The 12,572-nt window shown below is 40.0% G+C and overlaps 1 protein-coding gene across 12 annotated transcripts in view; it reads right to left on the bottom strand.

Moving 5' to 3' along the window:
• Positions 1 to 12,572, bottom strand: part of PTPRM (protein tyrosine phosphatase, receptor type M) — a 458,835-nt gene that overhangs the window by 19,959 nt on the left and 426,304 nt on the right. For all 12 annotated transcript variants that reach the window (XM_015282551.4, XM_040695587.2, XM_015282550.4 and 9 more), the window contains one exon: positions 1,030 to 1,146. In XM_015282551.4, the coding sequence (XP_015138037.2) occupies positions 1,030 to 1,146 (117 nt within the window). The remainder of the gene's footprint in view (positions 1 to 1,029; positions 1,147 to 12,572) is intronic.

The raw sequence follows: 12,572 nt of genomic DNA on the forward strand, positions 1-12,572 counted from the left end.
TTACTGAGGATGTATGTACAGAGACCCTGTTGGGCCATCTTTTTGGTAGTTTCATCTACCTGGCTGCAGGATTCTTTGATGCAAAAAAATTTAAGTTCTTCAGCACCAATTGAATACTATTTCATTGTTAGAGAGCAGCAGTATATCCCAGGTACTGCAACTAAATCAAAGGCTGTTTTCTAACACAATTAGTTTAAAGATTACTCATGTAGATACTGAGGCAACATTACTTCAATATGCCATTAGGAATATCAAGTCTTCTAAAGGGGCCCTTTCCTCTTTGTTCTGCAACTCAAATACGACTTGATGGATATAATAAAAACACCTCTGTCCTTTAAAGAAACCGGTGAATAAAAATGTGAATTGGCACTACACGGCAAACACTTCCACATTAAATAACCCTGCTTGTTTTCACTTTCAGTAGCTACTCTTTCACCAACTGTATGCTATCCATACGTTATAAGCTGTTTGAGAGAGCTGTAAGATCAAGTGAGCACCAAATCATAGCATTGTTCTGATAGACAGCAATGCAATGCACTGATTGGAACTCTACATAAGATGGATTCCGCATTAAAAACGAAAATGCTTTGAAAAGACAGATTAGTTTGTTTCAAAAATGTCTCGCTGCTGACCAGGAACACACTGGTCCAACAGATTCACATCCATGGGCTTCTGAATAATGGTGCCTGCAGCCTCCAGTACAGACAGAAAATGATTGCAGTGAGCTTAAGATGGGAAAACAGCACGAATGTGTTTTTCAATTGATTGGTGGGAGGGAGGCTTCGATTTCTGCTGGGCAAGGAACATCACTTTTCTAACTCAGGCAGTGGCCAGGACTGATGGAAAAACGCAGAGCGGCTGCCTCTGAAGAAGAACACGATGTACCATAAGAGGGCGCTGGCCGTTTACCCAAAAAATTGCTACAAAAACCCGCACAACAGGTCAGAAATTTAACTTTCCCTTGCTGAATGTGTTCATTTATTTAAGCAGCTACCGCCGTACTAAAGAAAAGTGAATGTCGATACTTACCTTTTCTACTGCAAATGTTCGAATCACATATTCAGCGAGGAGCTCTGTTTCTATTAGGGTAACTTTAATGTCTTTATATATCTCTGTGTCATCTGGCCAGTATTTGCAGCATTTAACCTTTAAAAACACAAAAGAAATTAAGGTTCATTTATTTTAGAAGGTTCGTGCTGAATCTATTCTATATTCTTTGCAGTGATTTACATTTTAAAATAGGACCATGCGCAAAAAGCATCACACTTTTTACACACAGAAGTAATTCCTGTTTAAGGGACAGCAGCTCTTTTTTAATACAGCATTTTTGTGTTGCAGGTGAGATTTGTGTTGCGATTAGTACAGTAAGGTGAATTTGTATTAAGCACAAGAAGTATTTGTATTGTGCATAACTCAGTTACAGAAACTGCTCACTTCCTATGCTTTCCAACTGGGGGTAAACATGCAGAAGGGTAGCTAATGTGAAAAGCTTTTTTTCCCATACATTTTTAGGTACTGATTTGCTTCAAAAATACCTCTTACATCCTAAAATGAAAATGTGTTTTTCAGACAGGATGGATCTTCTCTACTGTTAGAGAAGTATCTGTTTTCTTAATTTTCCAAAGGAACTACTGTGAGGTCCAATGGCAAAACTCAACACACCAAGTCAAGAGATGAACTTCATTTCTGGGTTTCAACACCGATTTCCTAGATGGCCCCAAACACTGTTGGCAGGTGTCATCTCATTTAGCTCAAATAAGGATGACTAGGATGAATACCTCCTAGAAGTGCCTTTGTTTTTGTTAACTATGATAAGAGTTTAGACACCTGCTTTAGACTAGGTGTTTGGCTTTTTGATGGCTAAGGTTAGGTGAGATGACCCCCTTTCCCACACGCTGATTTCAGTTGGCTTCTAGAGCTGTGTTCTTGACAAATTTATCCTGAGATATGGAGATTATAGAAACATAGAATGGTTTGGGACAAAAGGGACCTTAAAGATCACCTAGATCCACCCCCCTTGCTATGGGCAGGCACATTCCCCTAGATCAAGTTACCCAAAGCCCCATGCAGCTTGGCCTTGAATACTTCCAGGGATGGGACATCCACAGATTCCCTGACAGTGGAGTCAGTAGACAGTAGACAGAGGCAGCCTGAGCCAGTGCCTCACTACCCTTGGCATAAACAATCTCCTCCCTACATCTAATCTAAACCTACTCTCTTTCACTTTAAAACCATTACTTCTTGTCACTTACACTACACTCTCTGATAGAGGCCTTATACAGCTTATCTGCAGGCCTCCATTAGGTACTGGAAGGCCGCATTGAAGTTTCCCTGGAGCCCCCTCTTGTCCAGGCTGAACAACTCCAACTCTTAGCCCTTCTTCACAGGAGAGGTACTCCAGCTATCTGATCATTCTTGTGGTCCCCCTCTGGACCCACTGCAACAGATCCACGTCCTTCCTCTACTGGGAACACAGAGTTGAACACAGTACTTTGGGTGGGGCCTCATGAGACAATCCCCTCTGCTGCCCTGCTGGCCATGTCTCTTTATGCAGCCCAGGATACTGTCAGCTTTCTGAATTGGAAGCACACGTTTCCAGACTATGCACAGTTTTTCATCCACCAATACCTCCAAGTCCATGTCAGAGACAGAAAAAGATGGCTTGTGTAAATTGTGTTAAAGATTTTCTGAGCTCTGGTGTGATCTAGATGGGATGGACTTCACAAAAAAGAAGCATGAGTTGTACTACTTTCAGAAGTGGATCCTTGTGGGGATTCTATATTTTGATGCAGATATTTTATGCAGTTAAGAATTTTCTCCTCCTTCTCATTTGGGTGGACAAGGTGCTGGGTGGGAAAGCTAACACACTGCTGATATATCTGTTTTATTCTGCTCTATCACGGTAATAGCTATATTATCATCACTGCACCTGGCCATTGTCCAGTAGTGCAGCATGGGCAAGGAGTAGCATCTGCTACACATCTGCTGCATAGTGTCTTCTCTCTTTCTCTCATTGAAGAAAAAAACTTAAACTGATCTTTCAGTACATGTAAATTTACTGGTTTGCTTAAGTATATGCTTAAATTTGTTGGGTCAAAAAAAACTAACTTCAAATTTTGCATGGAAAACTGATGCAAAAAAACCCAAAACAACAAACGTAAAAACCATTGAACTTCAGAACTATTAAAGTATTTTTCAAACCTATTTTCATGCCAAAATATTTTGATTACTATCATGTCTAGCCTAGTAAAACTGAATAAAAGCTAAAACTGAAGTATATGCATATAAACACACAGAGAAAACCATAAAGCATGTCTATAAAATTACTTGTTTACATGAACTCCAGGTTCAGGATATGAAAAATCATGCAGAGATGAACCTGGTCTTGCTAGGCAGGAGAAATGGCTTTATCAGAAATTGTTTCCAGTGACTAACCAACCACCACCCACAACCCTTCTTTAGTGTCTGGACAGAAGATAGGCCTTCCTACGTTAAACTAACAATGAATGGTAACCTTAGAAGTTGGTTAGGACAGGGTCGGTAGTTCTGACTGTTTTTCTGACTTTTTACCAGGATAAAATTTAAACTGGAATAGAACTGACTGAAGAGATGGAAGAATACAGCACCACATTCGGGTCCTTTTCATCTGTGAAGGGTTTAGCCCAACACCCTGCTTGTGAGGCCTGTTTCACTATCACAAAATTATACAAGTATCCCAACAGCTTTTTCCTACTGGGAAGCTCCTAGAGAGCAGATGTGAAGTTCAGACAGCAATAAGCAGGTTTTTCCTCTGTGCTTGTCTTCAGATCTAATAACCACATTGGTATTGGCTAAGAAAAAAAAATCTTTGTATTTTTCTTCATATTTAATCCGGTGTTCAGCACAGTTGCAGGACAATTTGCAAACACCAGTAAGTAGAATTACCTTCCACATGGAAAATCTTCAAGGTGGGACACAGGAAAAGTCATCATGGTACTCAGCACTCCCGTACCAGGAGAACCACTATAGCCCCTCAGAACACCAGGGGGCAGTTCCAGGGTCCCAGTCCGTACACCTCAGGACCACTGACAAGCACATAGGTACCTCTAAAGCACATCCACCAGCTATAAGCAATGAACATCCAGTTTGAAAGCCTTAAATGTTGCTGCAAGCAGGTTAGTAGCTGCTACTGCTATCTGTTGTTGCATCTACTCGATATCTTTTCAGATCTTATCCTGTTTGGAGGTATTTCCAAAAACTCTCTGACAGAAGCTAAGCAAAACACACTGACTGCTCATTGTTTTGTCTGTTTTGTTAAAACAATACACACAATTCGCACTGTTCAAATCCCTTAGGCTAGCAAAATGACCCATTACAGCCACTGCCAGAAACTCTTTCAAATTCCCACCTATGACTAAAGATGATTTCTTGACTCTGCATGAAGAACAAGGCCATTCATACTGCCTCTGGCTTGAAGTAGCCCAGTGAGAACTGTGTCTCTGGAGCTAATTGCCTTTTCCTGCCTGTTCCCTTCTCCTTTCCATAGGTGGAACCTGAACCACACAAACCCGGCCAGCACACGTCTGAAGGAAGCAGCTGCTGCCGTGATCCTGGTAACAGCACTACTCATCTGCACGTCTCGCTGTTGCTAACTTTAGACTTGTCTCTCTCTGATGGGTGCCTGCCATCCGCAAAACAGCTCTAGTTTAGTAAAATAAACAATTGGGGGAAAAAAAAAAAAAGCTCTGGCTGAATTAAATTGCTCAGCCTTGATGGAAAACATGCCTGTTTCTAACTTGCTAAGTCTAGACAGTCTGGATTATGAGTAAGAACTGGGGACATTTAGAAAGACTGATTTAGAAGAGCACAGTAGTCCCCACCTTCTTCTCAAGTGTTGGATTTGCTTCCACCTTTTTTAAAACCTTATTTAAGATGATCCAGTGAGTAATTAGGTAAGCGCTGGGGGATGCTGCACAGAAGTTATAGCCCTCTGTGCCTCGTGCAGCTTGTGCCCACAGGGGACTTTATACTCTGCAGCACAGAGGATGTGGGGCACGGAGCAGATCAGAGCAGAGCAGAAGGATCCATGACAACGCAATTTCCTGAAAGCTCTCCCAAGTGGAATAGGGGCTGTAACAGCTGTGGGAAAGGTGCCAGAACTGCAGTCATAGCCACAGACCAACAGTAGATGATTCACTCAATGCAAGGAAAAAATAAAACACAACTTTTTTCTTTCTTTCTCTCTTTAAAAAAAAAAAAATTGGCTTTTTAAAATGCTTTTGGCTCTTGTTCTGTTATGCTGTTGCACGTGCTGTGCTGTAGACGTGGGAACTCTGTGGACTTCTGATGAGCCAAAAGTTCAGTAAATGCTTAAAGATCAGTCTCCTATCTCCTCTAAGGTAACTCAAGTAAATACGATAGGGTCTTAAAGAAAGAAGTAGAGTAAACAGTGTAAATGAAACTCACACTTAGAAATGTTTATTGGACCAAGGCCCTTATTTGTACAGGGAAAGACAACTGCAGCAAAATAGAATATGGTATTTCTCATCAAACATGAGAAACACTGCTGGTAACATATGTTTGTTCATTTTTTCTTTTTAGCACAGCTTTAGCTACTGTGTCATTAGGAATCTCTTTCCCTTTTCACAAACATTTGATACATATTTTACAAAAAATCTACCACCAGAAGGTTTAGCTAAATAATTGATATATGAATCCAGAACTGAATATTAAGTGCATTAGATTTTTTTTCCACACAGTTGCTACCATAACAGTAAATATCGGCCACAAAGTAGAAAACATGATTTTGAAATCTCATCTGAGCAGAACTATAATTGGGAGTTTGTTCAGATACACCCCACATTTATATCCGAACACACTGCCAAAAAATACAGATGTTCATCACACGATTAGATAAAAGGGGTGATTGCCAGAGACATAATGAAAATGCTCTGGTTTAATCTATTCATCCCAAGGTACACCGTCCATTTGTTCCAAATGTTTATTTTACTAATAATTTGAGAAATCTGGAGAATATAATTATCTGCTTTGACCTCTCCCCACCCCCATCCCCCAGCAAAATAGTCTAATGTGAGAAAATAAGAATTAAAAATGAAGGTGGAAACTTGTTCTTGCTACTTCTAAATATAACAAACAATGCAGGCAGTAGACAGATAATGAACACAGATTGTGACTTCCGAAGCTGTATATTTAGCCATTTGGCAATGTGGCACATTTAGCTAAAGGCACTATGAAAGCCAGGACAGTAATTCATTTACTTAGAGGTTTGGAATAGGAGGAATATTACAGAATTAATATGTGAGCTGGCTGTGAAAAATACTTTGCAGTTCCTACAGAACAGTTTAAATAACAATGATTATTCAGTTTCCAGTTTCCTTTGATTCTGAAATAGTCTCAGCAAAAAGGTGGTATAACTGGCTATGCACTGCAAGGATTGTCGTTACTGAAGAGCAGCATTATATATTCTAATTTAAAATTAATCCCAAACTAAGTAATGATGATAAGCCAGACATAAATTTTGAAGTGAAACCTCTAGGGTATAAAATGAAATAGCCAACCGAGCTCACTGGTGAAAACTTTTAACAGGTTTTGCAGATATGAGTAGGATAACATCATATACTTTTATTTGGCTGACTTGAAATAAAAGAACATCCAATAACTGGAAGTATTTTTATTTAAATACTTTTCAAACAAAAGTGTATTGCTATGAAGAACATTTTATTAGTTACAAACCCACCTTTGACTGCAGATAAAATCCAATTCTTTCTTTTCCATTTTGCTTTAGAGCGAGTCAGTTAATTGATCTATACTTCATTTTATACTTTTCTAAATGAGGTATGGAAGAGAATTGAGAAATACAACATTTAAAATACTGTCTGGCACCAGCAGATGAATGGGTCTGTACAAAAGGTAGCCAGAAGTCTTCCTGTGGTTCACAGCTCCCACAGGGTGAGAGATCTCTATGGATTTTACTTGCCCAGCCTAACTTCTTCCAGCAGTGACACAGAGCTGATATCATTCAACACCTTCTGTTGCCCTGAGCTGCCCCAACGCTACTATCTTAGGCTGCCCAGTGGATGCCCTCTCATTCAGCTTCTGCCCGGAAGAGTTAGCTATCTGGATACTAACTGCTTTCCACCCAAGGGAAAAAATGCAATCCGTTTGTTCATGAAAACTGCATATATTGTTAGTATACCATCAGCCGGGCAGCTTGAGTTGACCATACTTGGGCCATAAAATGGAATTAGTCTGGGAGAACTGCTTTAGGGTAAAGGTGACCCAAGGTAAAGTTGTTTGTAGTGTTCCTGCCTTTATCTGCTAGAAAAACAGAAGACTATGGATTGCTTCTATTTCACTGCTTATGTTTAGGCAATTCTGTCTCCTGCTGGTTATCAAAAAAGACTGTAAATCAGTGCACTTTAGTACAGCCCTGGAGGAAGAAGGGCTGAGCACAGAGCACATAAGAAGGGTGGTTCCATGCCAAGATGAAGAATGGTTACAGGATTAGCTGGAGCTCCTCAAAGCCTGTCTTAATCCTGTACAAAACTGTGAAATCACGGGCACACTGCTCAAATCTTGTGCTCCGAGAACCTGATGTGCCTGCATTGAGATGAACAGCCTGTGCACTGAATCATGCCATAAGAACATGTTCCAAGAACAAAATCATGCCGTAAGTTGAACTACAGAGCACTGCCGAGTTAGCTGGTTGTTTCTGACTCTAAAACCTGATCATCTGATGTCAGGTTAGAGAGCTCTACGTGCTACCCTACTGAATATAGCCAAACTGTGTTGGTGTTCCCAGGATACTTCTTCCCTCACAGAAAGACTCATTTCACAAGATTGCTGAGGTGAACAGCCCTACAGTGGATGGAGCCATTTTGTTAGTCATGGCATTTCAAAGGGAAACCTTGAAGACCTCTTTGCAAACTGCACTTTTATTTGCATCCCACACTTCAACAGCACTTGAGCAGCTAGTCCAACAATGGGGTCCATGAGTGTGTGTATCCTTACACCGCTTTTATTCATTTCTCAAAATGTATCACCTCAATCAGACTAATGAAGGTTAAGGCACTAACCTCAGTTGATTAACTCTCTCTGAGGCATAGCTTTTACTGGAAACAAGAAGCATCGAAATACCGAGAACTGAAACCACATCTATTGTGGGCGACGTGGGACAGTGCTGAACACTCATAGTTTGATGTCCTGTTTGGTGATGTTAACATTGCTAATCCAGGGACATCTTTATTAGACGATTGCCAAGAGTCCTTCATTTTCCTTCCCAAAGAACAGCAGCCATTTTTTCCCCCCAAAGGCTCGTCCACTTCTGCACATAATGGAACAATGCCAACTTGTTATTTCTGGCTAGAAGTCTAGAAAGCTGAAATCCCTTTTGTCTACTAGAGGGGTACACTGAATTGAAAGATGAAAAACAATTTCAAATTACAATTGTTTTCTTTATTTTCATTGATACTCTGTAATACTATAATCTCTACTGTATCCAACAACAGATACTGGAATTACAGTGAAAGTAAAACAAAACCATGAAATACATAATAAGGTATTTACCTTAAGAGCAGGTCCTAGGTTTTCTAGAGAAACGTGCTTAAGAATGAAAGCATGTCTAGATGGGGAATGACAGTATTTATAAGGTTTTGAAGGTGAGACCGGAATTATATAGAGGCAAGGATGGTTTTAATACAGCAAGCTTTCTTCCTCTCATGTACAAACTATTTTTTCTTTCTTTCAGGAGAAAAGTTTAAATGAAACCTTTGTCAGTAGTATGCTTATAAACGCTCTGGCACATCGCCTAGGGAGCACTAACGCCAGTCTCCTGAACTAACTCCAATGTCAGTAATTTAGCTTATCACATTTAGAGGCAATTTCAATTATATAGAGTGTTCTTCCATTTATACTAAATACAAATATGCTATTTGTTGGACGTGTTAAAGAGTTGCTCTGTTTTAACCTCTGCAGTATCTCTGTAATGGGTGATCTGAATCTTAAATACAGTCTGAATTCAGCTTCATTCATTAGAGGGCTCTTCTGCACAAAGATTCTCAAAACTTTAAAATACATTAATGTGAACTTCATAATAGGTTTGTATCAAAAGAATGCTGTTTTATTCTAAGAACAGGTGGTAAGTCTGTTGGGAATTTCACACAGGGTTAGTTTTCGTGCTGCTGGAATTGCCTATGAAGTTTTTGTTTGGTTCTAGCAATATGTTTTTAGTGAGGAGCTTTTGGACAGGACTTTACTTGACAATTTTTCTTGGATGTCTGATGTCTATCCATAACAGAAACATACCGTAAGGAGAATCTGAAAGTAATTAAGAATTCTGGATTTTGTTTTTTTTTTCAGGAAACACATTTGTATCTTCTTTAGAATTGTCTCTTGAGCATTGAACAAGGTTGCACATCCTGAGCTCTCAAGGACCAAGCACATATGATTGCTTAGGACTGGGACCATATAGATTCTTTCTTGTGAAGAACGCTTTTTCTGACAGATTTTTATCTTACAACAAAGAGAGTTTTTTAACCAGTCAGACCGAAGGAGATGTTCCTTCCCTGTCAGTTGCTACATTTTACCACTGTATGGGTTTTCTCACTGCCATGTAGACCCCACATTTTTTAAGCATGAAGAATCAAAGCCATCAACATTTTTGCAGCAAAGCAGATGACAGTGCCTTGTAGGTCAACTGCAGGTCCAGTCAAACAAGCAGAGGATCAGCTAAGCTGCCAACTTTTGGTGTTCTTTCATTTTCCCTGTGCAGGTACATCCCTGATAGCTCCAGGGTGAGAAAGTCATCCAGAGGAGGGTGAGATGGCTATCAGGAAAGCTCAACACTCCTCAAAGATGTTGGTGAGAAGCTGTTTTGGTAGTGTGAAGGCACACATGCAGGAGTAGGGGCTATTTGCCACCCTATGGTGACCTCTGTTCCCCTGTTTGTCTCACATCTGTTCTGTGGTTGTCAACTTTGCCTCCGTTCAAAAAAAATTAGTCTTTTGTGTGCTTATTAACACTATTAGCACTGGCTGTTTTCTAATTCTGGATAATAATTGTGAAACTCTAATTACTGCAATTACAATGCTCCTAGGGTGAGGTTTCATTTTTTATAATTATTTCTCATAATTTTTTTTTTTTTGGTAAATACTTTGTTATTTTAAAAGCATGATAGACAATCATGAGTCCTAGCAGTGCATTTATATATCAACCACCTCCACTGAATTTCATCAGTGCATTTCACCATTTATTAATCAGATATTACTAAATTCCTCCTGCCTCAAGCAAAAACAAGGAGTGGGAGAGAAAGTGACTACTGACAAATGACGTGACATGCCAAGTTTGATTCCCCCAACCAAGTATCAGGACCAGCCTCAGAAGAGAAAAGATGGAATTGACAGCTAGATGGCACAACTGAATATTTTCTAAACCTTCCCAGTGATTTTTTTTAAGGAGGAGAGAAAAGTTTCAGTATGAACCAACAATGACACACTTCAAGAAGAAACTTGAGACTTTGGTCAGCATGTGAAGACTGTGATCCAGTTTGCATTGCTTTCTACAGAAGGATCCAGCTATAAGAGTAGTCTCCTGGAATAAGCAAGATGTTCTCTTATGTCTCTTTTCTAATTGTACCTCTGTGATTGGGACAAAAAGTTGCTGTCTTTTAGAGTAATCCACCGTATCATGCTAAGTCCCTCAGGAAAAGATGTCTGAAAATACACTACTACCTACAATTGCTCCTTACTATCAGGAGCATGGAGGTCTCTGTATGAATATAATCCAAAATGCATGAATATAATACGTTTTTTTTTTTAATAGCCTGTTGTCACGTAGATATATTTTTATGAGTCTTGCTTAGTCCATGGCTCAGGAAATGTTGATTGTTGCACAGGTACATTACAACACTAATTACTTGTCTTTCACTTTCTGCAGCCTTCATTGAGAGGGGAAAGTTGTTGACCAAAGCCTGAAGAAGACAGAGACTTTTTATCTCTGTCTTTCAAGGGCTGCCTGTTTTTTTTCCCCCTTTTTTTTGTAAAAGTTCTTAAGTGAACATAGACTTAACTAAAAAACACTTCATCAGCTGTTATCAAAGAACTGTTCATGCAACTCAGCAATGATTTTTCTAAATGACTGTGAGACCTCATTTAGTTTTTTAATAAACAGTCACATTCTAATGAGGTCTTCATAAAACTGACTAAATATGTTTAGAAATCATTAGCTTAAATTACCAGTACAAAAGTCTCCTTAGGGAGCCCTGCCGATTTTGTGATAAGACTTCTGGCAGATGGATTGGTATAACAGCACAAGCGAGTTCTGAATTTCCACACAAGCAGTGTAAATGTGAGTGACTGGGTAACAGGCTACTGGATAAAGAGCTAAATGTCCCTCAGGTGGGTTCATTAAAGAGAGAAAACAATCAAAACACATTTCTGTGCCATTTAAATACCAGGTGCACAGCAGTCTGCAGGTGCCAGAAACACTGACAAGGGTCCCTTGCTGGAACACACAAGAGCTAAAAGGGATGCATGGTTTTGACAAGTATGCCTCAGATAATGACAGATATTGGCAGATGTACCCAGACCCTGCTGGAGGGTAATGCAGGGACTGAGTCATTTGCAGCAGGTGCTTGCATTAGGGACAGCCTCATGGTGATTCCTCCATTCGCAATTAAAACAGTCCTGATGCATAATGCTCCAGGGCAAGAAGCAAGTTCCTAGCACTGATTTAATGACTATCCAGCCAGTCCTGGTAAACAAATACACATACGCCCCCTCAATGATTAATTCATGATGGACATAAATTGTGCAGCAAACATGTTAAATAGATATTCCTCTTTTCTGAGAACATAATGTTCTCCTTTACTTAAAATGGGTAAGAGGTTAAAAAATATGAAATATTAGGCCCCTATAAATCTTCTATCAGCTACTGCACCTGAAATAGAAAACCTCAAGGTCAGGAAGGTTACAAGGTTTGCCCTGTAGGAATGCTACCAAAAGGCCCATTAAAATCATTCCTAATCAAGGTGGCACAGAGCTTGTGTTTGGGGCTGCAGGACAGATGGTGTGTTGTAATACGCCTCCTTTTTGCTGATGGTTCACACTCTAAGAGTGGAACAGAAGCACCAATGGAGGAAGGACTGTGTTGCTCTGTGGCTCATACGATCTCATGTCCTTTAGAAACTCATTTTAATTCTGCTCTCCTATCTCACCTACATTGGCCTTCAGAGAAAGTGAGAACAGAGTCAGTTCTACCACTGTCAGAAGCAAGAAAACTACACATCTGTATCCCACGAGGACTCTTGCACTCCAAAGAAATCTCCACAGTGGCAGAAACTCTTTCTCACTGGTAAGGAAATATGCTGCCTAGCTACACGGAGTAGCAGAGGCCTCAACACTGGCAGCAAGCCTGGCGTGTCCGTGGGTGGTACTTGACAGTTCACATTAATTGATGCTTTCAAATGTGGACATCATGAAAAGAGGATGTGGCGTTGTGTAGTATGCTAATTTTGTTCTAAGGCTTGTTCATCCCCTCCATCCATCCATCTCCTTTTTTTGTGTGTGCTTTAGTAT

Source organism: Gallus gallus, chromosome 2 (genome assembly GCF_016699485.2).
Source record: "Gallus gallus isolate bGalGal1 chromosome 2, bGalGal1.mat.broiler.GRCg7b, whole genome shotgun sequence".
Classification (NCBI taxonomy): domain Eukaryota; kingdom Metazoa; phylum Chordata; class Aves; order Galliformes; family Phasianidae; genus Gallus; species Gallus gallus.